The 27874-nt window shown below is 45.5% G+C and overlaps 1 protein-coding gene across 1 annotated transcript; it reads right to left on the reverse strand.

Moving 5' to 3' along the window:
• Positions 1-27: 27 nt before the first annotated feature.
• LOC149362748 (carbohydrate sulfotransferase 6-like) lies at positions 28-27874 on the reverse strand. Its single transcript, XM_089568372.1, has 5 exons — positions 27743-27874; positions 25334-25563; positions 21175-21206; positions 5959-6512; positions 28-590 (listed from the first exon to the last, which is right to left on the reverse strand). The coding sequence occupies exons 1-5, from the start codon at positions 27872-27874 to the stop codon at positions 69-71; spliced, it is 1470 nt and encodes a 489-aa protein (XP_089424498.1). The 3' UTR covers positions 28-68.

Raw genomic sequence — 27874 nt, forward strand, 5'->3', positions numbered from 1 at the left:
GGAGATGTGAACCTAGTGAACGTCGTTTAAAAGCCTGGACTCTTGGACCAATTACAATACTTAGGTGGTCATTGTTTTAATGTGCTCCGCACTTCACCGGCAATGTCGGTGTAACCTAGCCTTTGTTGTATATCACCGCACACACTCTCGACTGAGACAATGGCCTCCTTCGACAACTTCTTTGTCCAGCTCCGTATGGTCTCGCTTGTGTTCCTCTTCGTAGAGTACAGATCCTTCAAGTCCTTCGCGTTAGCCACAGTGTGGGTCTCCAGAAACGATGTCGCGTATAGACCATAATCTAAACCGAGACGGGAAAAGAGTGTCTTTGTTTCATTAAGAGGATCACCAGCCATATCTTCGAATCGAACCCTGTGCTTCCGGTTCAGCCACCTTTCACCTGAAAGATGTTCAAACGCGTCGAGGTCCTGACGCATTTGTTTACACAGAGCCTTTGCGCTTGCACATTCCTCGGCTCTCATGCACCAACTAAAGTTCCGACGAGAAGCGTAGATCGCCCGCGGGTCCCGCACGAGGTGTACCACTTGCACTTGCTGCGCGATTTCAGAGTTCCTGTTTATCCAGGCCATCACCTGCGTCATCAAATGATTCAAGTTTACAGATCACACCGTAAAACAGCGCGCTTACACGGGACGAAGAAAGAAGACACGCACACACACAGCGCTGAACTTACAACTGCATGGTTTATTGCATTGTTCGCAATAAATACCGGAAAGGAAAACAAAAAACAACCAAAGGAAGGCGAGGAGATATCCTCCTGTCGCATCATGTCGTCAAAGGTTATTCAAGATATTTAATCTCTTTTCTTGTCAGTGCCATCGATGGAGTGCTAACGCATGACGCGCTTTTCCTGTCTATGATGAATGCTTCATATAGTTCACGTTTGTGCTGATGATTGTACCGCCTCAAAATCTGGCTTCGTCCAAGGTTAGGTGAGCAATGACAGGCAGATACGTGTTTTGCCAGCGTGCTGCCGTATCCCGTGCGGATGTTAATGGCGTGCTCTCGTAGACGGTCGTTTATGCAGCGTCCACTTTGGCCCACATAAGATGCGCCGCATGACAGCGGTATCTCGTAGATTATCTCCGTGTCACAGGTGGTGAACATTTTCTCATGTTTCTTACTGCACCGCGCTGGTTTTGGGGCATCTTCATTCACCATTCTGCAAAGCATATTGAGCTTTCTGGGTGCGGTTAGGACCAAGTTCACTCCAGCACGCCCTAATATCTTCTTCAACGAGTGGCTGATCCCGTGCAGATACGGTTGGTTGGTTGGTTTATGGGGTTTAACGTCCCAAAGCGACTAAGGCTATGAGAGACGCCGTAGTGGAGGGCTCCGGAAATTTCGACCACCTGGGGTTCTTAACGTGCACTGACATCGCACAGTACACGGGCCTCGAATTTCTCCTCCAAAGAAATTCAACCGCCGCTGCCGGGATCGAACCCGCCCGTGCAGATACGGCATAACAGCCATCTTCTCTCTTTCTTTGCGTGGCCTCATCGGGAGGCTAGGTAGGCGGAGATCCTTCAGGAGCTTGAAGCCGATCCCTGAAATGAGGGCATCCGGGAAACCCGCTTCGCGTAGACGTTTCAGCTGAGATTCCATGCTAGCTTGCTGTCGGTGATGGCTCGATCTTTTGAGGGCATTGTTCAAGGCGCCCAAAGCTATTGCTCGTTTGACAAGCTTTGTATGCGCGGACGAGTAAGGCAGAAGGCATTTCTTAGACCTCGGAGCATAGCACCAACACAGATGGTGCTCACTCGAGAACAACCGTAGGTACAAGGTACTGAAGTTGGCCTTCGTCAGGCAGTTCTTTCGTGAGTTAAAACTCACCCAAATTTTCAGAGAAGACCTTGAAAAGGGCCTCCACGTCCTTGCCTGGGTCCTGATCCGACTTTTTGTAGACAACGAGGAAGTCGTCGACAAAACGGAAAACCCTTATCACGCTGGTGTTCAGCAACGCTTCTTTTAGCCGACGATCAGCCTTCGCAAGCAGAAGATCGCTGAGTAGAGGTGCGACACAGGATCCTATGCACGCGCCCTTGTTCTGTACAAACAGTTCTTCATTGAAACTGATGAACGTTGACATTAGGTAGAAAGCCATCGCCTCGAGGAACTTCTCTGTGCTGATTCCGCAAGCGTTTTGAAACCGGACACTCCCCAGTGCTTAAATGCCTTCTCTTACCACAGCAAACAGAGAGGGGTGCGGTAGTGAGTAGTATAGATCCTTTACATCGATGGAAAATACACCCACTCCTTTCGGGCATGAGCCATGAAGGAAAGCGGAGACTTCTTCAGGCTTCTTGACCTCGAACGGATCTTCTATGGCTAACAAAGAAAGTGAGTCTTGTAGAAACTTGCCCTCGAGTTGTTCTCGAGTGAGGACCTTCTGTGTTGGTGCTATGCTCCGAGGTCTAAGAAATGCCTTCTGCCTTACTCGTCCGCGCATACGAAGCTTGTCAAACGAGCAATAGCTTTGGGCGCCTTGAACAATGCCCTCAAAAGATCGTGCCATCACCGACAGCAAGCTAGCATGGAATCTCAGCTGAAACGTCTACGCGAAGCGGGTTTCCCGGATGGCCTCATTTCAGGGATCGGCTTCAAGCTCCTGAAGGATCTCCGCCTATCTAGCCTCCCGATGAGGCCACGCAAAGAAAGAGAGAAGATGGCTGTTATGCCGTATCTGCACGGGATCAGCCACTCGTTGAAGAAGATAGTAGGGCGTGCTGGAGTGAACTTGGTCCTAACCGCACCCAGAAAGCTCAATATGCTTTGCAGAATGGTGAATGAAGATGCCCCAAAACCAGCGCGGTGCAGTAAGAAACATGAAAAAATGTTCACCACCTGTGACACGGAGATAATCTACGAGATACCGCTGTCATGCGGCGCATCTTATGTGGGTCAAAGTGGACGCTGCATAAACGACCGTCTACGAGACACGCCATTAACATCCGCACGGGATACGGCAGCACGCTGGCAAAACACGTATCTGCCTGTCATTGCACACCTAACCTTGGACGAAGCCAGATTTTGAGGCGGTACAATCATCAGCACAAACGTGAACTATATGAAGCATTCGTCATAGACAGGAAAGGCGCGTCATGCGTTAGCACTCCATCGATGGCACTGACAAGAAAAGAGATTAAATATCTTGAATAACCTTTGACGACATGATGCGACAGGAGGATATCTCCTCGCCTTCCTTTGGTTGTTTTTTGTTTTCCTTTCCGGTATTTATTGCGAGCAATGCAATAAACCATGCAGTTGTATGTTCAGCGCTGTGTGTGTGCGTGTCTTCTTTCTTCGTCCCGTGTAAGCGCGCTGTTTTACGGTGTGATCATGTACCAACTGGCCCGGCAACTATCCTTAATGCAAGTTTACAGAGTGTTTGGGGGGTTAAAGGGGCATTCTGACGTCACTTTGCACTGTGTTTCCCCGATGCAGTCTGTTTCGTTCGAAAGGTGTCGTCAAGCTAAGCTAACATCGCTGAAAAGAACGCCTGGAGAGGCAAACATTTTCTTGTATTGTCTTAACCTATGAGCGAATGATGCATTTAAGAACAAAAAGCAGGGTACGAATGAAAAACAATCCAAATCAAAAGTGACCGCTGATTGAAGGTAACTGGAAACTTGTGTAAGGCGTAATATTGAAAAAATCGACGCAACATATCTATACTTGTCTTAGCGCAATAAAAGAAAGATATTGATGCACCTGCAGCTTTAGTGTTGTGAGATTGAGAAATCCCGGAGCATGTTTTTTTGCCATCTGCACGAATGGCGTTTGCTATGAGACGAAGACGAAGATGGGAGGTGATGGTGAATATAGACAAAGGAAGATAAGGTTGACGCACAATGCTTACACTAATTACCCCCTCCCCCCTCCGGACGAAAGCAACAATCCTCCTTTCGACTAGATTGATGACGAGCAAAGGGCCTGAGCCAGGATACGTGGACGATCTGGATGCCACTACAGCGACAGTCAGCAGCAGGTTAAGCGGTTGCTACACGATACCTAAGGGTGGACGCTTGTTCAAGCACTGTATAAGGAACAATACAGCGGTTCATCAATTTTTTCACGTAGCTAGGTGTACGCACGGGTGTCCAGTGCAAAACTTCATCACCAGTGCAAAAAGAAACGGCATGGAGGGTAAGGTCACTACGTCGTTTTCCGGGGTCCTGGCAAGCTTCTGTGTGGAATTGCGCAAGTTCACAGCAGAGGGTGATACGGGATGTAAATTGTTCGTAGAAGGGTGCGAATGAAGGGACGGGCAGAGAAAAGAACGATGGCTCCATGACAAAGGTAGGGGTTCGGCCGTAGACAAGCAATAACGGTGAGTAGCGGCTCGTTCATTGCAGGGCAGTATTGTAGGCAAATGTTACAAATGGGAGCACGGAGTCTCATTTGGTATGCTCAGGTTGAATGCAGGTGGAAAGCATGTCTAAAAGGTAGGATGGAAACTTTCTGTGAAGCTATTGGTTTGAAGGTGGTAAGCGGATGTGTTTTTGCGCATGGTTTTCGAGACATGAAGCACTTGCTCCAAGACAGCGGAGAGGAAAGCATTCACATGGTCGCTGAGAAGAACACGAGGGACTCGGTGGCGCAAAACAATGCCGTGCAGAAAAAAATAGGCAATCTCTGCAGCGGAGCCGCTAGGAAGAGCAGCAGTTCTTGCGTATCTGGCTAGATGTTCCACTGCTGTCATCCAGCGACTGTCCGCTGGTGCCAACGGCAGAGGTTCGTAAAGGTCGATGCCGACAACTTCGAACGGGGTGAATGGGCTGAATGCCGGACAAAATGCAGGTCATCCATGAACACTGGCCGTTCCAATTTCCACTCGTCGTTGCAGTACAGGTATTTTTTTTTAAGTTTAAACTTCTTAGAGATATCTTGAAAGAGATAAATAGCGAGATGCGCAACGACAAAGAGGAATGACAGTGCTTGACTGGAATGTAAGAAATTTTTTGTAAAGACCTAAAATCGTTTGAAATTGTAACAAAAATTTCCAGGCTTTTTTAATGAGAACATCGGATATTAGGCAGTATGTACTGTTTATCTAGCAGACGCACATGAAACGAGAAAAACGGCCGAAAATATCATTTACACTTTTGCCAAATTCAGTGAGTGCAAAAATAGCCGGGGACCAGCTCCAGGTTCACGCCCACTTCCTTCCATTCAAAAGCATTATGCGCCCGCTACGCTAAAGACACGGTGGTGAGGCGTTCATGTATGGCCACCACCTCAGCGGCCCTATAGTGAAGCGCCACAAAACTAGCGCTCGCAGCGAATGAGTGCGAGGAGGAGACACGGAAAGGAGAGCGAACCAGATTTGTTCTTTGGATCACACTGCAGACGTCGCGCACCAGCAGCTCCGCGTGAACCGCACTGCCTTTAGACTGGTTCGAGCTTTAGCTTGCGATGGATGCGCCCGGTCTCTCGGCTAGGGAAGACACTGTGAAAGCTAGGCACGCGCCGAAGTATGGTGCTTAAGGCAACAGCGGCAACAGAAGAGGGAATAGGCGGCGCAGGGCTCAGCGGTGCGAGCGGGCGATGCGTGAGCGAAGCGGAAAAAGATTCAAAGATCCTGCGGTGCTAGTAGCCAAATTGGAAATTACGTATAAAAAAAGCCGAAACACAAACGGAGGCGTGGCGGTTTACCCAGTGCTGGTGCAGATTTGGGGCATCACACTGAACGATCGACCGTGAATTTTTTTTTGTCACGATATCATTAGCTCGAGTTTATTATTCAGTCACAATCTATTTATCCGTTCTCTTACCAACAGTCGCCCCATTAATCTGTTTTCTATCCTAAGCTCACAACTGATATTGGGCAGGTGGGGTGAATACTGAAAGAATGTAATTGCTACACAGTTTCCTTTTATGGATCGTCAAAAGCTTCCTGTCGTGGCACTTCGTATATGCACAAAACCATGCCGCAAATACCTGTGCGATGGAGAGTCGTCCGAACTTGAAAACTTGAATTTCAGCCCTTGAGCACAGAGCGCTGATGTGGCCTGGGGATGAGCACGATGGTCCCCCTCCACAAGCGTCCGCAAGAAACCGGTTGATCTTGTATTCCACACGGTTTTCTTGCCAGAGCGTGAACAAAGGCGCATTATACATCCGGCACCGAACGAGCTCGTCAAGAAGTCCGAAGGCGAGCTGTTGTCTGCCCGGTCGAATACGACTCGTTCGGGTAAATAGCTGCAGGGGTTCGAAGTGAAAGTAGGTCTTCGGGCCCGAAGAAAGGAGCTCGCCGAGGAATGATGATCCTGCTCTGAAGTAGGTGACGATCAGCACTATTTTAACTTTGGTAGTCGGGACTACAGGATACGTTTCCAGGATCCTTTGAAAAGCGATTGGCAACGGACCGTCTAGCGATGAGTCTGAAATGGCGTCTTCCGGTGGTTCAGAAGTTTCGTTGGTTAAGAGCCATGAGCCGCTTGTTTTTTTCGTTCTTTGAACCAGGAACCTTGCTCGCTGTGTGTACGTAGAAACTGCGCAGAATAAAAGTAACGTTATATCATGTGCTGGATAACACGGGAGATCTGCAGGACGATCTAAGACACGGTTCATAATGCTAGATATGAGAGAGAGATTCTATTTGTTTGAAGGCAAAAATCACTCATCTCGAAGAAATTGGACAAAACGCATAGCACATCAAATGCCATTAAGACGCCATTTTATCACTGAGCTTCCGTCTCAACTTTTCGCGCAAGAGCTCCGTAAAACATCAATGTACCTGTGGCATGCTCCTTAGTTTCTCGCGGACTGGAAAGTTATTTGCAATATTTTCTTTTCTTTTTGGAACCATATAGCTCCTCTTCACTAAGAACTCCACATTCGTCCCTATTCACACTGACTTTGGTATGTGATGTAGTCGAAAGTTCAATGCATGGCCACTACATTTTTATTTATTTATTTATTCGAAGTACTGCGGACCATGCATGGTCATAGCAGGAGGGGGCATTCATACATTTTGCAATACAAGAAGTGACAAGCATATGCATAGAGAGAAAAAAAATAATAAGTCAGACAATCAATCAGAATTGAAGATATAGACAGGCATCGCAACACAAAACAAACCAAACTCATGAAGTAAACAGATAGCGTTCCAACTCCGCTACAAAACTGCTGGACAGAAAAATATGAGAAGGTAATGCATTCCATTTGTATACAGTTCTAGGGAAGTAAGCATGTTTAAATGGTTTGCGCGGGCGAAAATTGGTGCTAGTGAGTGTCCCTGCGTATGTCTGGTTCTTCTCGTACAATGTGCTTTGACGCAGTTAGACAACTTCATTTTTATTTTCCTTGCAGGCAGATGAGAAAAAGGGATACATGAGAAAAAAGGGATAAATATTTGCCGTATGGCGGACAGAACGGTAAACGGAGTTCGCGATTCCCATAGTCGCAACTTTGGCAAGTATTCCTTGACAAGAAGAATAATAAGCAATGATCGTAACTGCACTCCCGAATATAGAATTTGGTTACTGAAAATTCAATTGAAGGCATAGCTTACGAATCGAATACAAAAGCTAAATGCGTGAAATTTGATTCATATTTCAAATTTCCCAATGGTCGTACACGCATAATTTTTATGCATTCGATATTAATTACGCTGCTGTCGTTACCAATGCTCACTTAAAGGTCACCTCTACGTATGTGCTTGCCTGAATGCGTTGTGCTGAAATCTTCACGGCAGATACCCCAAAATTTTTTACGCTTAGTGCCTAATTTCGCAGCCAGGCAGTGCTTTGGGAAATGCCAAGCGAATTTTAATTTTCTTGTTTCGTGGCCTCGATCGTAAAGATTCCTACGAGTAGCCTTACTTGTCTGACTTCACGAGGATCGCGTCTGTCGGTATTCGCTCTGCGTTTGCTGAAGGAAAAGTTTCGGGCTTGTTTATGGTCACTTCAGACTAATAATAATCGTAGCTGTAACTTACATTTGTCAGTTATGCCAGCTGCTGCGAAGACGAAAGGTTTTTGGACAATGTCAGAGACGTGCTACTGTGGTTGATTACTAATTTCGGCTTCGGTTTCCAGGTTCGCCGTATTCTTAAATGGTTTTGATCCGTTCATTACATATATAAATATATATTCGTTGCAACTAAGGCAGGGAGATCCGAAACATGTAAGGAGAAACTGAACTACACCCGTGGTGGCCTGTAATGTGCCTTAAAAAAATATAAAACTCTTATTCATTTCTTCTTGAGCTATTTCTTGTTCGCACCATTCCGACTTTTCATGCAGGTGGTATCCTGAAATAATCGTATTTTATCGCATACAGTTTACTTGTCTTTGCGGTTTTCACTCCCTAATCATGCAGTTGCTAGTGTTCTAGAAACTGAGGGAACAAGGTTGACAAGGAACGCACGGAATCATTATTTATTAGTACCAGAATATATGCAACATGTACTTAAAGTGAAAAAGGTACTTCAATTTATCATTCTCTGGAAAAGCAGATTCTGTGGCCCTCTATAGGATTGTTATTGTTTGTCCCAAAGCAAAAGACTCATTTATGGCTGAGAAAATTTAATATTAATTAATTTAATTTAATATAATGTTTTCCCGCCACCTGGCTCAAAATGTGAGGTCTACACCGAAAACGACTCCGTGAACAGCGCACTGGGGTCAGTGGCGGTGTAACTAAAGCTCCGGAGTCCGCGCCCAAAAGACTCTGTAGACGCACCGCAGTTTACTTCCTAATACGACCGATGATGGCGACACTTGTATTCTATTTGTTGACCTTTAACAGCTTATAAAAGCTCTGTTTTCAATGAAAAGTGGCGTCTTCGTCGCTATATCGCGGGAATCCATCAATACAGGCCAACTTAAGTTTGCCTGGAGCGCTTGTCTGATGACCAGTGGAGGCTTTTTATCACAAAAAAACTTTATCTTTTGAGGAGCAGACTGCAACGACTGGAAAAGTGATAACTTTTCTTTTTTCGATTTTTATCTGTGTCTTTTCTCTCTTGGTTAGGTCGCATGCCCCTCCGAACATTTTAAACGTGCCTTTTGACGAAGTAAAAAAAAAAGACTTCAGTTGATCTTTCTTTTAAATCATTTTCCGAAGGGCTGTTCTGTTTACATGAACGTGAATTAAAAACTGCTCCGGATCCCTGGAACACCATGCTATATCCCAATCGCATTCAGAGCAGGTATTTTCTGAGTGCATGCTGCTGCATGTCAGTGCCGTTAAAGGAAAGGAGAGGGGGAGGTTTTTGGCGAAGGCGGGTCCATGGCTAGCATGAACATATATTATTGTCAGCATTTTTAAAGGTGCAGTGAAGAGGAATCTGAACTCGCCTTTTTGCCGCGGGAACTCGATCGACACGTTGCGAGCATTCTTAGAACCTTCGACTTATTGCCCTGTGTGGCCGATTTCCTTAATCAAATCGAATTGACGTCCGGCTCCCGCCTTTCCTTTTTGAATTCTCCCCGTAGGGTGGGCGGACTCCACCAACGCGTTGAGTGCCTTTCAGCCAGCTCCGTGGAGGCTTTGCTTTCGCTTTATTTTGTTCTTTAGGCTTCCGTGAATAAATAGTTTCATTCGCAAATAATACAGCCGCAAAATAAGCCCGCAGAAATAAAAATACGCGCGGACTATTTGCTACTACGGATTACTACGTATTACTCCGCCGATTGCAGCGTGGCAAGCCGCCACGGGGCTGGTTGAAAGGCACTCCACGCGTTGGTCGACTCCGCCCACCGTACGGGGAGAGTTCAAATAACAAAGGCGGGAGCCGGACGTTAATTCGATTTAATTAGGTAAATCGGCCACACAGGGCAATGAATCGAAGTTTCTAAGAATGCTCGGAACGTGTAGATTGAGTTCCCGCGGCAAAAAGACAAGTTCAGATTCTTCTTCACTGCACCTTTAAGTCTTGTCCAATCACGTTTTCTTCTTATTAAGCGGCTAATGTTTCCCAGTGTTCTCGGTTAAAGGTATAAAGTCTGGGGCCTAATTATGAGGTGTGATTTAAAGATTAGTTACCTTGCAGTGCTTGAGTCGAGTGATTAGGCTTTAAGCAAAGACATTCTTCTGGCATTCTTTCTGACCTCTGTGTGCAAGTGATATAGAAGAGTACCAAGAATCCTACTGCAAAAATGAGATATACGACACTTCGTGTCATGAAATTCCTGAAGGCGATGAAGCTCATCTGTCAGCAAAAGAAAAAAACATGAAAGCAGCATTTGAATATAAATTGTTTCATTTCAGTAAACAATACACACTAATCACGAAGCATATTGGAAAGAAAGCATTAACTCTAAGCTGCAATGTTCTCCGGTGTAGCCATAAGGAACACGTTACTTCTTCTGATGAGACATTGTTTCTTAAAAAATTCAAGGCAAGGATAAATAGGAATTTTCTGTTGAAAGCAATTACGAAGCGGGTAATTATTTATTATTTTGCCAAGAAAGTTGCTGTAAAAAATACAGAACAATAGCAATAAATTATGTCTTGAGGAAGATACTAGAAAACTCATCAAAAGAACAATACACTATTTTCTTTACAAAGCAATACTCTTCATTTTCATACAATTCACCTTCGAAACTTGAGTGGCGCAGAGTCACGCCTATCATAGTCAATTTATAACCACCTCTAAAATTTTGTACCCGTCGCAATAGATTGGTAAATATCTTCGACCACTCTCGCGCAACATCTGATGGCGTGACACCACTGCGCATGCGTTCATACAACTTTTAGACGGCTGCGAGAACGTGAAAGTCGAAAGATGTCAGCGAAGGCACCATGCACATGCCGAAAGTGCACTTTTATCACACGAGCAAGACGAAAAAAAGAAAACCTGGGCGGTGGAAGTCAAAGAAAACCTTTAATTGGCGGCGCAACAAGCGGCCAGCTGAGTTTCGGTATGTTTCGAGGTGTCTCGCGGCCATGCGTTTTGCGTGCCCGCATGGTTTCGTTACGCGCCTAGATTTACAAGGGCGGAGCTACAAAGGACCTCCAAGTACCTTTCTAAGTGCTGCTCAGACGAAGTTCGAGCAAGGCACACACCTGAGAAGAGGAAACAGAGCTGGGGATAGCAAAGGCTCCGCGCGCCTCCACGTTAACAAACGGATCGCTCGGTGTGTTTGCGTCGCGAACGTACCGAGAAGTTGGACAGCATAACCAGCCCTAGGAGGACAATTATTGCAGAACTTAAATATGCCCGCAAGTACCAGTCTCTACACGCTAGTTGTGACGGTCGCTCGGCGGCGACAGCGACGCTGCCGACTCCTCGGCGCTCGGACGAAATTTCTTGCCACACCCTCCGCCTCAGCCCTCAAAAACATCGCAGACTGTGTGGGGTGGAGGTCGCTGAAGTACACGCTGCAGCGAAAACTTCGTTGTCGGAATCGGGAGCTGGAACCATCGTAACGTTGGTGCAACGTAAACGAAGCGACGACGGCTGATAGAGGCCTTCAACGTCAGGCCGGCAGTAGGTTTCATTTCGGCTGTTGTAGGCGGCAGCGGTTATGGTGCTCGGCTGCTGACACGAAAGACATGGGTTCGATCCCGGCCGCGGCAGTCGAACTTCGATGGAGGTGATATTCTAGAGGCCCATGTACTATGCGATGTCAGTGCACGCTAAAGAACCGCAGGTGGTCGAAATTTCCGGAGCCCTTCACTACGGCGTCCCTCATAGCCTAAGTCGCTTTGGGACGTTAAACCCATAAACCAACCAACCAACCAACCAACCAACCAACCTTAGTGGTGATGACGTCATGAGGTCGCGTGCGTTTTCTTACCACTTCCTGTCCTCACATTTTGTGGACGCCACGTATGAGCTAAATAATGCATTTGCATTAAAATACAGATTTATCAAAGCAGAGGTGTATTAATGTTGATATATACCAGGCGGAACCAAGTGGGGTCGATGCTCGTTCGTAGCCGGCGTCCGGCAATACGGGATATGTCTACGCCATTTTAACAACCAGTGTCTATCTTTTTTTTAGTCTGACAAACAGGAATGTCCATTATCTGTTTGCACTCTTTAGAGCTACAGAGTAGTTCTATTCGGAGTTTCTGTATCCTAGATAGTGAGCCAAAATATTAGCTTATGCAGATGGTCTGATGTTTTTCTGCCCAGAGAAACCTAGTGTGGATGAAGTTCTTCGCTTAACTGAGCAGTTTGGCACAGTCTTGGCTGCCTAGATAAAGCGTTCCAAGAGGTGCGGCCTGTGCATTGGATAGTGGGAATCTACACCAGCTGAATATGATGGCGTGTCATGGTTATGTGCACCGCCATATTACCTTGGTCTACCATTAAGCAGCTACACGCACAATGGAAACTATTTAAAAGACTGCGTATAGGCTGTACGGCACTACGCTCACACATTTTTCCCACACGCACCGTTTTGCAGATTATGCTCTGCGCCAGGATTTATATCGATCGCTTCCATAGAGTTTTTTCAACTTTTGTTCGGGGTTCTTCAGTGGAACCCACAGGACGTGATTATCTTTTGCGACTTGTCAGCGCGGGTGGGCTAAATGTTTTTTTTTGCGACACTTCCAACCGGATACTTCAAGCACTTTCGAAGAAAATTTTTTACTGCTTTGCCAGCACTGAACTTATCCTCTAACTTCTCTGACTGTCCTTCTTTATAAGAGTTTATTAACGTGGTATATTTCGCTGCATGGTTTTTGGTAATATCATTTTTTAATCAAATTCTTATTTTCTGTTTCGCACAAACGCGTGTACAAAGAGATTACTTCGATGCTTTTCCAACCTGCTATTCACCGCTCAATGTATTCTTGGAGCTTTAAACAGAAGAAGGTAAACTTTGGATTGCCAGTAGATGATGTACTTACGCGGGTGCGTAAAATGCTACATTCACCGTGCACTAAAACCATCTTCTACAAGATACATACGGAAGCATTGCCCGTAAAGTCTCAGGTTCAGAAAAAGAGCATTTTTATGTCCTCTGTGAACCGCCGCCTCTGTGATGTTCTAAAAATAATTTAGCATCGCTTCATGAATTGTAAGGGCGCTATACTGTTCTGGGATGTCACGCACGGACCTTGAAAAACTGAGTGCATTTGAATTCGCATGCGATACGATAGCTTAAAAGACTGGAATATGTTTCTGAACCTATTGACATGTTCTTTTCCTGATTGGACGAAACAGCTTATGGAAACATAGAATGATGGACCGACACTGTGAATCAGTTGTTTCGACAAAATCTTCTTTCTCCCAAATGATTGTTCATTTGAGGGAAGTGTATGAACAGACTGACTTTAAACCGGAGTGGCAACCCCTCTTGGTCATGTGCTCAGCCCTACCTGCCGGCTAGTGTTCTGTTCCTCTTTTTGTGACGTCTTTATAAGAGTTTCCTAAAAGATTTTAAATAGTTCACGTAAATACAATAGAATTTCAGTCTAATAAATAGCATGTTTAAAAACAAGCCAAAATGGTGCGGTGGTCTAGTCAATAGTGTGCGCGGATCCCATTCTACGAGACTGTGGTTCGATGCCCACCACCGGCTAGCAGTTTCTTCATCTTGCTCAGTTAGGATGAACGGATGCACATTTTCGTTGCTCCCTCCAGAGGAACAGTTTAGCCCTAGGGATAATTCGGGGCTAGAATAGCGGCTAGCCGCTGTGCATTTAGAACAACACTCTGCCAGCAGGCGCTCTTTATGTCAATCGAAAAAAGATACTTGGTGTTGCACAGCGGATCAAGAGTCTTCGACATTGGTCATCCGACGCTCACATTTGCTGCCCGATGTGAGCTCCGCATGGTCCCTTGGTAGTTACCACGAAAAAGTGTAATCTGTAACGAATGACATTCATGCAGGCTAGTGCCTGTAATCGAACTCATTGTTTATGAGTCGCGTTGACTGCCGTACGTCAAAAATTGCATGAAAAAAAGTTATTTGCTGGAGCGGCATTCGTCATCATACCTGGAACAGTTTTCTTTTGCTCTACTGCCTGCCGCAGTGGCTCAGTGGTCAGGGCGCTTGACTGCTGAGATCTAGGACTCCGGTTTGATCCCGGCTGAAGCGGCCGCTTTTCGATGGAGGCCAAACGCAAAAGGCTCCCTGGTACAGTGCGACGTCAATGCACATAAAGAACCACAGTTGATAGAAATTAATCCGGAACCTTCCATTGCGATGTCCGCCATAGCGCATGTCTCTTTGGGACCTTGACCCCACGTATCATGTAACGTACCACACCTTTCTTTTACTCCCTTGTCATCGTCTTCTGGCTGTTGTTCCCGATCGTCCCAATTTTTTGGGCTCGTTACAATTGCTTCTGATCTTTTATTCTTTCATACTGTCGAACAAAAAGAATCCTGGATCAGAAACTCTGTGTCGCGGACCTCCTGTTGTTGGGCTGCGTGCACTTGCTTTTCTAATACCTTCAGAAGCATGTTTCTGTTTCCCATCTAGTGGCATTAATGGCAAGGTTTGCCGACTTATTCATGTCATATTAGGATTTGAGGGTTTCTGTATGTACGAATGTAGCGCCATATTAACCGTGCTTTTTATCGCTCATTTGGACGCAGCTGCACGAAAGAAAACGCAGCGCATTATTTGACAATGCTTGCCTGAAACTCAAATTCAATGTGGGAAAAACGCCTATATGAGAGATAATGCACACTTTTTCAGGCGCAAACACAAGTAAAGGGCGCTGCTATGACCTTCAAAGTCTCAGTGGCAGCTACAGCATGTGAAATGATGCCAGTGATCATTGGTACGGTTTCTCTTGGACAGACAAAGGTTCCGAATTTGTTCTACGTAAGGCTATATGTCACTTCTAGCAGAATGCGTGCTTCAATTACAAATGTCTGCAGCCGTATATCCGAGGCGATTCCCAGGCAAAATGACGGGAATAGCTCATTCCAGTGGATGATGGCGATTTTGGGGTCCATGCGTCACTCATTTTGAGTGCATGTTATTGCCTCCAGGTCACAAAACTCTGGACACATCCACTATGATCGCTCTTAAGGCAGCAGTGCAGCTTCGAGACTTTAAGCGACATATATTTCTCCCGGAGTTTCGCACAACCTGCTGCCTGGGTGAATAGCACAATGAAAGGTGATATACAGCCAGCTGCTTTCTTCCCAGCATGAAGAACTTGCGATTACCTCGTCAGACTTAGCCGTTATTCAGTGACCTCACTGTGCCTGGTGGCATAGCGTTTTTGCGATGTGAAATTTGTCGGATTTCCTCATCATCGACCCGATTACGCCCACTGCGGAGAAAAGGCCGCTCTCATGTCTAGCCAGTTAACCATGTCATTTACGAGTTGCGGCCACCGTATCCCCGCAAGCTACATAATCTCATCCGCACACCTAACTTTCTGCCGCCTCCTGATACGGTTGCTTTCTCTTGGAATCCACTCCGTTACCCTCAAGGATCAGCGGCTATCTTGGCTTCGCATTGCATGCCCTGCCCAAGCCCATTTCTTCCTCTTGATTTCGACTACGCTGTCATTAACCCCCATTTGTTCCCTCATCCGCTCCGCCCGCTTCCGAGCTCTTAACGTTGCACCTACCATTTTTCTTTCCAGAGCTCGCTGCGTTGTCCTTAATTTAAGCTGAGCCCTCTTTACAGCTGTAATACCGGTAAGATACAGATGTTGTATACTTTTCTATTGAGGGTCATTGTTAAACTGCCATTCATGATCTGAAAGAACGTGCCACGCGCGCTCCACCCCATTCTTACTCTTCTAGTTATTTCCCTCACATGATCCGGATCAGCTGTTACTACATGCCTTATATAGACATATTCTTTTACTACTTTCAGCACCTCGCCACAAATTGCGAACTCCTGTTTTCTTGCTAGACTGTTGAACAATACTTTGGTTGTCGGCATGTTAATTTTTGGCTCCACCATTCTTCTCTGCCTGTCTAACTCATTGATCATGCTTTGCAGTTCATGTCCTGAGTGACTTACCAAGGCAATGTAATCAGCGAATTGCAAACTACTTAGGTACTCTCCATTAACTCTTATCCCCAACTATTCTTGTTTCAGGCCCTGGAACACCTTCTATAAACAGGCGGTTAATAGCATTAACGAGATCGTGTCTCCCTGTCTGACACCTTTCTTTATTGAAATTTTATTGCTGACTTTATGGAGGACTGTGGTCGCTGTACAGTCATTATAAATATCTTCCAGTATTTTCACATTACACTCTTCTACACCCTGATTCCACAATGCCTGCATGACAGCTGAGGCTTCCGCTCGGTCAAATGCTTTCTCGTAATCAATGGAGGCTATACATAGGGGTTGGTTATATTCTGCGCATTTCTCTATCACCTGAATGATAGTGTGAATGTGGTCTATTGTCGAGTATCCTTTACGAAAGCCTGCCTGATCATGTGGTTGATTGAAGTCTAAGGTTGTCCTGACTCCATTAGCGATTACGTTAGCGAATATCTTATAGGCAACGGACAGTAAGCTGATCGATCTGTAATTCTTCAAGTCCTTGACGTCTCTTTTGTTATGAATTAAAATAATGTTACCGTTCTTCCAACCTTCTAGTACGTTCGAGGTCACAACGCATTGCGTATACAGGGTGTCTAGTTTTTCCGGCACAATCTCTCCTCCATCCTTCGACAAATCTGCTGTTACCTGATCCTCACCAGCTGCTTTTTCTATTTGCAGTGCTCCTGAGGCTTTCTTTACTTCCTCCTTCATTGCTTGCGGGATCTCTCATTGCTGTGCTTTAATGCCTCTCTCAGTAACGTTCTTATTACATTCGCTACTGTGTAGATTCATCTAGAACTCTTCTTCTACTTTAACTATCTTATCCATATTGCTAATGACCTTGCCCTCTTTGTCTCTTAGGGCATACATCTGGTTTTTACCTATGACTAGTTTTCTCTGCATGGCTTTTAGGCTACCTCCACTCTTTAGAGCATCCTCGATTTTGTCCAAATTGAACTTCCTTATGTCTGCTACCTTGCGCTTATTTATAAACTTCACTAGGTCTGCTAGTTCGATCTGTGGAGTTGGACGTCCTCATGCTTCGGCGTTTCTTGATCAGATCTGTAGTCTCCTGAGATAGCTAGCTGGTATCCTCTCGAACCATCCAACAGCCTACTTCTGCAGCGCACTCCGAAACGATAGATGGGAGATTATCGTTCATTGTTTCAACATTAAGGTCGCCTTCTTCAGTTGAAGCGCAAAATCTGTTTTGCAGAGAAATCATGAATTCCTCTACTTTCTCTCTTAACGCTAACTCGTTAATAGCCTCCCGCTTCACTAGTTTCCTCCGTTAGCTTTTCGTATCTAACCTAATACAATACCTTATTATCCTGCAGTGGCTACAGGAGACCTTTCGGGGGACCTGCAAATCCTCTACGATGCCAGGGTGAGCGCACAGTATGCAGGCTATCTCATTTTTAGTTCCAACAATGAAGCTCTTCCACGTCCACTTCCTGTTTGCTCGTTTGCGGTAGAAGGCATTCATGATCTGTGAATTATTTCTCCATGTGAACTCTACTTATAACCCCATCTGCTATTCCTAGAACCTATGCCATCGTCACCTACTGCCTGGTCTCCAGCTTGCTTCTTGCACCTTCGCATTGAAGTCGCCCATCAGTAAAGTGCACTGAGATTTTGCTTTGCTCATTGCCGATTCCACATCCTCATAGAAGCTTTCAACGAACTGGTAATCATGGCTTGATGTAGGTGCCTAGGCCTGCACCACCTTCAGCTCGTACCTCTTGTCAAGCCTAATTACGACAGCTGCCATCCTCTCGTTAATACTATAAAACTCCTCTATGTTGCTAGCTATATCCTGATTGATGAGGAATCCCGCACGTAGTTCTCATCTGCCTGCTAATCCAGAATACCCCAGCACGTGACCGCCATTTAGTACTATATGCGCCTCACCCCTCCTAACCCCATTAAGCCCTATGGCCTCCATTTCAATACCGGCTATTTCCTCAAGTAGCAATACTGAGCTAGCCTCACTGAATAAGGTTGTAGCGTTAAACGTTGCCAGGTGCAGTTTCCAATGGCGGTCTGCCCGGAGCCAGTTATTCTTAGCACCGTCAGCTGCGTCACAGGGCTGGCCGCCGCCTTGGTCAGTTGCTCCGCAGGTGCTCAGGGCCGCGGGTTAATTGATTTGTTCATAGAAGGTTGCGGTCTAGTACTACACCAGGGTGGTCAAATCGTGCTCTGGTGAGGAAGTGCGTTGTCTGTTCTGGTCACTGAGATCAGGCTGCACTCCAGGCCTGATTTATATTGATGCAAAGAGTGATCTTTTTTTCTGAGTATTGAGGAATCGCAGGCACTGGTTCTTCAGTAAAATATAAGAAATTCATCCTGTCCTCCAAAAACTCTTTCGTTCCTTTCTGGTTTCTATGAATCGTGTTCAGCATGAATTTTGTTCTACCAATGACTTCCAATTTACAATTGCCCTGTTCGCAATGCGTACTTTATGTGAGCAAAGTGCTCTTTTGCTTATGTTGATGTCAGATGTTCGATACTCAAAGATCAGTTTCAGGTACTTGTCACACACCACATGTCTTCATTGAACAGTTTGGTTTTAAAAAGAATACGTCAAGCATGCATCGGGTGCCTTACCTTTAACGGTACGCATCGAGAGCGTTTCAAAACGCATCATGACTTGCTAATCAGATCACCTGTGAGCAATCTCACATTAGGTTGCGTGTTCTGTTGCTATATTCGTTTCTTTCCTGCTTAGTCAAACCGGAAAAGTAAAGAAAAAGCTACAGGCTTCGAGCCGGCAAGACTGTCCCTCCACTCACATTTTCAGAAGCATTACAATGATATTTAAGAAATCGATTTGTCGATTGGAGTATAAAAATGAGAGTCTCGTTATAACGCCAGTAACTGGAACAAAGGAGAGCACGGGTAATTTTTATTTTATATTTAAGATGGCAGTAATTGTGAACTTATTAGAGGTATTATTTCACGGCTAGAAGATAATGAATTAGAAAGTAGAACAAAAACAACCACATGCCGCCAGTTGGATCCGATCGCACCAGCTGCGAAGAGCTTAACAAGCGCCTCAGATCTGGCAAACTTGATGCCACAAGTAGCCTAAGAGAGTCCTCACGCAGCTCCGTCACTCACCGTTTTGTCACTCTCTAGGCGACACTTGCTGTAATACTGGACGTACTGTGTCCGCCGCTATGGACGAGGCTGACGCTGGTGAACATTCTTAAGATTAGGTTAATTCTACCATAAATACTCCCGCCGTAGCTCATTTTGTAGAACACCGGACGGGCAATTTGGAGGTTGTGGTTTCGGGTCCTATAAGCCGTATTTTGTTGCTTTTCTTCTACTTTCGAATCAATGATACCAGACGCATGAAATGATTGATTAACCATTGATTTGCACGAATTAAAAAAAAGAAACATTCCTCCATTCTCTCCTTGGTTTCGGTGACTGTTGATTCCTTCGTATGCGTGCTGAGCAGGCTTAGTACATTAAATTAAAGAGAGCGAGCTCGAGGTAACCGCTCGAGCTCGTCTGGTCGTACTGTTCTCTTATTCTTATTTTGTGTCCACGTATGTTTTCGATGCTTTGTTGTTTTGCGCCACAAAATACCTGGGGGGAACGTCAGATTATTAAATAAAATTCACGTCCGGCATATTTTTAGTTTCCCTGAATGTGTCCATCCACCTCTGGGATGCTGGTGGATCTTCTACATTTGTCGTCACGTTATGAACGCATGGCCTTCTATGCAAGCTAGGCTAGAGGGATACATTTAACCTTGCATTTCTCGCCACAGTGTGGGTGTTTCGGCATTTGTCCCATTACGTGTGCTTGTTGCCGCCGCCCCGAAGAGTACAGCCGTCAAAGGCTTATAGGTTTCGGACGAGGCCGCCGTGCTGTCGTCTTCAGTGAATCATGTACGCGGATATTACGAGAGTTTCTATCGCTCAGGAGTGTCACAGCGTGCATATGACCATCCACACTGTTTCTTCCGGCAGCTTAGAAACTATGAGTTTGAAGGGAATATTTAGGGCTAAGCGACACAAACGAGCAGAGCGACAGTACCATCGGTTGACGTACGCTTACTGAACTCTGAGAAAATTGACCTTCAGGCTGGGCAACTTTGTTGTTATCAGGCGTATTTATGTTTGAGCACACAAACGGTTAATCGATGGTCAGCGCAATACTAGCAAGGGCTCCAGGAAGGCTGCTGTCCAATTAGTACAGCAAGTCGATGTGTTTTTCTTCTATACGGAAACCTGAAATAAGTTTGGTTGCGCAGTAAACTTATATTTGAGCGTGTAATTTAACAACATAAAATTTTTTTATAAAATATGTACTCGTCATAGTGTAAATAACGGAAAGGAAAGCAAGACCGCTATGAGAAGAAACATAATGTGAAATGAAATATTTGACTTCTTCCATTCCATGATGTCAGCCCACTGAAGAAAAGCAATATAGTCAAGTCGGAATATGTTTTTGCAAAAGAAGAATACTGTAAATTGACTACTGTACTAATTAACTTGCTTCTGTACGCTGTTATCTTGCAAAACATTACAAAAAGGAAATGTAGGTCATCGTATATAATTTGTTTCGCGAAGCACAGACCTCTGTGAGCAGTAAAATGACGGCATACATGGTTGAAAGAGGAAAACGTTTTGTAATGATTTCAATTTCTATTTCTTCTTTTCTTCTTGAACCCATAACCTGAAATTCTCATACATTTCCTGGGTTCGTAACGGTGTAGGACTAATACGCAAGGCAGGCCTCATACCACATCAGTATATCAGACTTCTGAGCAATATGTTGCAAACATTTTTGACACTCGGGCAAAGACTGGCAATTCCCCCATGTCAATGTTTGTAGTCAAGCAAAAATACTTAGTCTGTATGAGGTACGAGCCCACAAGCTTGCGAGAAATGAAAACAAAATATAGCCTTTTTCTAACTAAAAGCTCGTCGTTTTCATGCTCACCTATTTTGCTCACGAGTGTTGAACGGAGTTTCAGAGCTGTCTAGGGACGAAGCTGCAGTTATATTATTGTTGAATCAGGACTTTTGTCTGGGGCTGGTTGGTGCATTGCTGATGAAAGGAAAACATAGCGTGAAAAAGCGTTGTCAGAAGAGAGCGCCCGTCTTGTCGTGGATACCTTCTTGCCCTAGTTCTTCCGCGATGTGTTTTACTTCAATCAGCAAACAAAATTCCCGGATCATTTTTGCCAAACATTTGCACTCACCTGAATTCCTTTTGCGTGACTGTCGCTCACGACTGCTTTCGCGTGCGTGGTCTGTAACAGTTCGGTGAGCTCAGAACGCGCTGCTTAGTAGAACAGCGGATGCGAAACAGCTGTACTCGGCTCAAGGGTACCCATCCTGTTAGCTGCAGCGATGCGTGTACGCACCACAGAGAAAAAAAAAATTCCAGGTACACGCCAATGCCGAAAGTGGAACTAAAAAACAAATGGGTTGAAAACAAAGCTGCATCGGCATTCGCTGCGCTTATCCAGAGCGCCTTGATTGCCAGCATTGACGCAGCGAATCCCGGGGGTTGTTTTCCCGTTTTCCTCGCCTTCACGCCATTCTCCCGCCTGAAGACCGTGTGGGTGATGGGACGGCGCCGTTGCATCGTATCCATTGCAGTGGAAACCTTCCGTGGAGATGCATCAAAGAACGTCCAGAAGAACGCTTTGGCGCTCGATCGTGCTGCTACCACGCTTCCCTGAGCACTTTGGTATAAAGGTTTCTGTCCAGAGTCCAGAATCCAATCCGGAATTTCTTCGCCGTACTTCCAGTCAGTGACTCCTCATGAAAATAGGGGCGTACAATACAGTCATTGAAAAAGCTGCAGCAAACGTTTAGTGCCCGCCTGTGTTGGTGTTTGTGTGCTCGAAGCTGATGAGGATTCGTATCAGCCCTGTAAAGGACACCGTGCAAAATCACAGACGAATTGCGACAGAACTGCGCTTCATCCGTCCAGATCACCTTCTGTAAAAGCCAGGATCTCTTTCTCACTGAATCAGAGAACAATTACAGAAAACCTTGCATTCGTTCAAAGTCTCAGCCGCCGGCCCGCTTGCCTTGCCCTCATGTGACGTTAGTAGGGTGATGCAAAGAGCAGGGCGGAGCGATCGATGTCAGAGGCGCTCATTGCAGCTGAGTTACGGTGTGCACCGCCTACGAGGATTGCTTCTTTTCGTCTCGCAAAGCGGTCAAAACATTTGTGGCTAAATTTTTTTCTTGGCTGGACTGTTTCGAGGACGATCTCTCTCCAATCTAGTAAGAAACATACTCCCTAATATGAAAATAACACCAGTTAATTAATGTATTTGAGTAATCAGCGAATTAGTCGATGCATTCTGTTCCTTATCAGGCATTCTATGTAGCCCCAATAAAGCACCTGGGCTAAATTAAATCTAAAGCAAGTTGCCTTTTCAAAAAAAATTAAAGCAGGCGGTACGTTACTGTTTTATAGCCTCTGTCCATTAAGAACTACATTTTTTTAAATTAAACACTGTTATTTCCTCCACTCTAGACTGGTCCCGCTGATTATCCGAAGCTTCACCTCAATAATCACTTCGATGATCTCAGGTCAGTTCGTTAAAACTATAGTGAGCTAGATAGGGGTAGTGGGGCGAGAGCGATCCGCGTTTGCACGGAAACCGGCAGGCGGCGCTGCCGCTCCTTTCATCTGAAGCGCAGCGCGGCAGCGCGCGCCTGTTCTCCGCATAGTCATCGGAAAATTACGATGTCAGAAGGACATGCTTGACTCCCGAGTGCTTACATACCAGGACCAAAATTTGCACTTAAACCGAAGCTCGGGCCGGCTGAGAACCTTGCAAGGATTCATGGAATTGCAGACAGATAACCAGATAAGGAAAGAGCCGCATGCATTATTGAAGCAGTGCGAGGCATCAAAAGAGGTTAACCATCTGAAGTCACGGGACAACAAGCCAAAATATACCATCACCTATATGAGAAACAACAGCCTCTGCCTGATGACCTCCGACAAGACAGGCCGGTTCGTGGTCATTGACAAAGGCATGTATCACAGTAAGGCGTTGGAAGGACTAACAAAGGAATTTGATCCCGCCAAAATCAGCAAAACAAATTTTGCCAAACTTCGCAACAGTGTGGCTTTGAAGTGCAGCTCCTCTGGCAATGAAAAACTGAAGAAACAGATTACAGAGTGCAAGGCGACATGTCTGAAGCCTTTCTTCACAACCAAGACGCACAAAGAAGGCATGCCTTTCAGGGTCATCGTTGAAGACCGACGAACATGGCAACGCTGCTTGTCTCAGTTCCTAAGAGCCCATATTTCGATCCTCCCGATTCGGGACCCATTTACGGTTAAAAGACCTGAAGGAATCATAGATTTTTTTTAAATCAAGCCCCCCGGTGGTGTGCCTTTCAATTGATGTGGTGGACATGTACTATAGCATTCCACGGAGCGCCGCCTTGAAAGCTGTGGAAGAAAGTATTGAACACTTCGCAATTGTCAGGTTTCAAAACCACTGTAGGATGAATGTTAAGTGCTTTCTCGAATTGATTGAATGCTTCCTATGCTCCTTGTACGTAGAATTTGAGGGTGAATTGTTTTTGCAAAAGGGAGGCATAAGTATTGAATCTTGTTTGGCGCCTGTGTTGTCCAACATTTTCTTAGCACAGGGTAATCGGAGGATATCGAGCACCCTAAATGCGCATAACACCTTAACTTGCTTTAGGTACGTTGACGATTACTTGCTTTGCCTTCCCAACAGCCCAACTGATTCTATAAACGTGGAAAGCATTCTTAATGAATGGAAGATAGCTTTTCCTGGCCTTCAGTTCACTTCTGAAACCCCAAAGGACGGTCAGATTAGATTCCTAGACCTGCTGGTGACTATCTGCGACAACCACACTTGCTGGGCTTACAAGCCTAGAGCAGAAAAACCGCTGTTGCGGTTTGACTTCGGTCATTCGAAAATTGTAAAGCGAGCTGTAGCTACGTCTTGCCTGAAACTAGCTATAAAAAAATCTTGCCCCAACTCGATAACTCACTGCGTAGACCAACAGGTCTCCCGATTGAAGGAGAGCGGTTATCCGGAGCAGTTACATTACGGCATTGCTGAAAGCTTACTAAGGCAAGTTACTGGGTCCCACAAAACTAAGAAAACGAGCTACGATGGACGCCCTGCCGTGGTGCCGTATGTTCACAATATCTCCCACAGAATAAGGAGGACAGCTAACAAGTACGTAGTCCAGGTGGTTTTTTGAGCTTCCAATAAGCTCATTGAAATGTGTAAAAATGTCAACGAGACTGATGACCACAAAAAGAAACCTGGGTGCAACATCAAACACGAAAACACCCATGTAAAGTGTGACGAAAACGTCATTTGCAGCATTGCGCTCAGCTACCAACGAACATACGTAGGGCAAACGGGTAGATGCCTTAACAAGAGGTTCCGGGAACACGAAAGATCGTGTGAACAACTTGAAAAATCCGGGAATCTGGCACCTCATTGCGCACGCTGTAAATGCACAGCACTGCTAGAAAACACCAAGGTAATAGGTAGGGCTAGAAATAGGCGGCAACGAGAAATTATCTAAGCTTTCGCAATGCACGTTGCTCCAGATAAGCAATGCGTCAGCTCCCCTTCGGTGATGTTAGGGGGAACTGAATTAACTAATATTCGGCTGTTGTAAGCGCGCGTAGTTTTTACCTGTTTTTCCTTCGTTCTTGTCAGCGCGTGCGTTCCTCCCTCTTCTGTGTATGATATGACGTCAAATGTGTGCATATAGTCATGTTTTCTTCTGAGATTGAACAGTTGTTAGAAAGCGCTTCGTCCTGTGTGTTCGTCCCTTTTCCGTGTTTTTATAGCGCTCATCAATTCCTTCAAAAACTCAGAAACCGACCCTTACCAGAGTACCAACTTCTCATTTGTTAAGATAAACAAGGAATTCCTCTAAAGCTGCAGAAATATTAGAAGCGGGCCTCAAAGCTTCTGCAGGAAATCTTGACGTCATCGCTTTCATCAACTTGCTAATCGTCCTGAAAAAGGAAAGAACCAAAAACAAAAATACTCTTCACGTAGGCGGAATTATGGTTTATGGGGTTTAACGTCCCAAAGTGACTGAGGCTATGAGAGACGCCGTAGTGAAGGGCTCCGGAAATTTCGACCACCTGGGGTTCTTTAACGTGCACTGACATCGCACAGTAAACGGGCCTCTAGAATTTCTCCTCCAAAGAAATTCGACCGCCACGGCCGGGATCGAACCCGCGTCTTTCGGGTCAGCAGCCAAGCACCATAGCCGCTGAGCCACCGCGGCTTTTTTTTTTCTTTATTATCTGAGCCACCGCGGCGGCAGTAGGCGGAAGTAGGTTCGACGGGGTAGTGTCACATCATAAATTCCACTTACTCGAAGAACTTTTCCGTGGCCACTATTCTGCCGCATTTTCTTTCAACTTCTTTCTTGTAGAAGGACATGGCCCTCAGAACATTCGGTCCAGAAAGCTGAAAAGCATATGATACCCTTCTCTTTTCAAATGAGCTGCGGTTCAGGTGTGCTTCGGTAAACCCTCGCATGACCTTCAGTGTGCGGTCAGGGGAGTTCAGAAGAAATGCTTCTCGAACAGGCCGCACCGTCACCTAAGAGTGAGCAACAGATAGGCATGAATGTAACCATCCCAAGATTCAACACCTGATAACTGGCCTAAGTGGCTGCGGATAGTGATAAAGGAAATGTCCATGACATTAAAGGAAATACAGTGGCAGAGTGCGCATGTCCTGTCTGTCCTGCAGTTTTGGTAATACAAGTTATGATAAGCTTTTTTTTCTTAAAGCACAGTATCATCCACACAGCTTTCCTTCCGGAGTGATGAATCCTGTCTTCAGAAGGACATTCCTCGGGCACAGATCAGGAAAATCAGATACGAAGTGAAGCTTTTGTTCGGCATCAACTGGGTTGTCCATTTTGCAGGGGATATTCTTTGATGATGCAGACACCCCAGCCAGCATCCTCATCTTTCTATTCCACGTGGCTCCATCTCACGTGATATTTTCTACGAACAGGCCAGCTTTGTCAACAATAAAGAAGGCCTCAATCATTATTTTTAACAAAATTTCTCCTATGACATTCCCTTTAGTCGCAAAGACGCCGACAATCGGGCTCCGCGTCCCCACAAAAGACACAAATATAATTATCATTCCATGGTCACACTGTTGATGCCTCTCTTCTGGCCTTGTGAAGTCACCAAGGTCGACAATGCCTTGAATCTGACCGCACGTAGACACGCTGAAGTGCTCGAAAAGTTTGATCTCATCTACGAGGAACCCTCCTTGTCTCTGAATGATCTGACATAGATCACGGCTTCATTCTCAAATTATTGATTGATTTTAAACCCAACTGCTGACCTGAAGGAATTCTTATATTTTTTAACTGTCGTCTTGCTTGGCAAGACCAAGATCTCGTGTTTGTGAATGTGGTCGCACAAGCGTGGGCTCTTGAGCTTCATTAAAATACATTCAGAAGCCAGTCCTGCGCATACTTCATACCCTTCCTGCTCACTCTCTTCGATGCTTTGAAGCACTCTCGCACACTAGACAGTTGCTTTGGAGGAAGGCGCATTGTTTTTTTCCAGCACCTCGTCTTCAATTCTAGCACTGTTTGCTCTTATTTCTTCGAGCTGCTCCGCCAGTGCAAGTAACTTTGTTTTCATGCGGCGATTTCTCTCCCTGAGAATCCAGAGCCTTGCTGCGGGTGTCCTCCTCTGCTTCCTTCGATTTCCATCACGTCTTCGAGTGAGCAAAGCCTTCCGCAAGTACTTGCATGAAGTACGGGATACTCCTGCTGTGGGTTGAAAAATAAACAATGATCTGTCATTGCACATATCAGGTTTACATGGCATTCACTAAGCTCTTTTGCTATTCGAAACACTGTTGAGTAAACCAGTCAACGAAGAAATCTAAAATACACAAGAGAAGAAACTGTAAAGCATAGTGCTGACAACTGAGAGCACGGAATAAACGAAAAGAAACAAATGAAAACAAAAATATGTCCAAGGCATTGCTAATTATAAATTTAAATTTTATTAGAGCATAATGAAATCGTCTAGTTTGCTACTACAAATTTAGGAATAAAACATATCTAGCTGCCCATGGTCTTTACCGACTAACATACAACAACTACGTATATTATCGCGCACTGAACTGCTTCATTTACTATTCCTTTGCACTTGCAGCTCTGGACGAGTCCATCTCTAATATTCATTTCTTGCTTCATTCTCTCGGTGATCGGCACAGCAGCAAAATCTTCCAACATGCCTGCTCTCTTGCAAACTAGCAAAGAATGTGCTCTCTCCAGCACCTGCTTTGCCTCATCCATCGCCCGGGACACATTTTCAGATACGAGTGTCTTTCGTAACTACGTACGGCAAAACAGTGCACTAGGGCTCTCGCTGTAGTTCATAAGCATTGTCTTCTCAACGCTGACAGTATTCTTCTCAGTATCGAACGAAGCCAAAACATACCCAACGCCGTCGTAGTTAGGAAACGTGTGCACTGCCCAGTGCTCATTGAATTTGGGAACTTCACTCAGCCCAAATGCACGATTTTCAGCATCGTCATATATGTCCCCAGTTTCACTGCTCTGCAGGTCATCTTCTTCTAGGCACCACCTTTTTGTCTGGTCGTAGTGTAGATGTGAGGCAGCTCTCTTCCTCGTGGGTTGTTCGCACGATGGAGTTTTCGAAAGCTACATGTGGAGATTTGGCAAAATCGTGGGAACTGCGTCTGCCGTGAGCGGGGGCTTTCCGCGTGGTGTACGTACCTCCTTGCCATCGATCACGTGCACGTAATCTCCCAGTATATATCTTCCGTCGAAATGCAGCTCGCACATGGCGTCAGTGACTTGCAGCGGCTTGTCCTTGCGGTGTAGATTCCGCTCCCACGTCCGGCGCAT

This window comes from Amblyomma mixtum, chromosome 2 (genome assembly GCF_055824585.1).
Source record: "Amblyomma mixtum isolate Tamu chromosome 2, ASM5582458v1, whole genome shotgun sequence".
In the NCBI taxonomy this organism is placed as follows: Eukaryota; Metazoa; Arthropoda; class Arachnida; order Ixodida; family Ixodidae; genus Amblyomma; species Amblyomma mixtum.

What these genes read in the sequence shown, in the direction of transcription:
- LOC149362748 (XM_089568372.1), bottom strand. Translation starts at nt 27,874, where the DNA reads ATGCGCCGGACGTGGGAGCGGAATCTACACCGCAAGGACAAGCCGCTG. An exon ending in ACGTGATCGATGGCAAGGAG is followed by an intron (nt 25,564 to 27,742) that starts GTACGTACACCA and finishes GCTCACTCTTAG; the next exon opens with GTGACGGTGCGGCCTGTTCG. An exon ending in GCCACGGAAAAGTTCTTCGA is followed by an intron (nt 21,207 to 25,333) that starts GTAAGTGGAATT and finishes ACGCGAAAGCAG; the next exon opens with TCGTGAGCGACAGTCACGCA.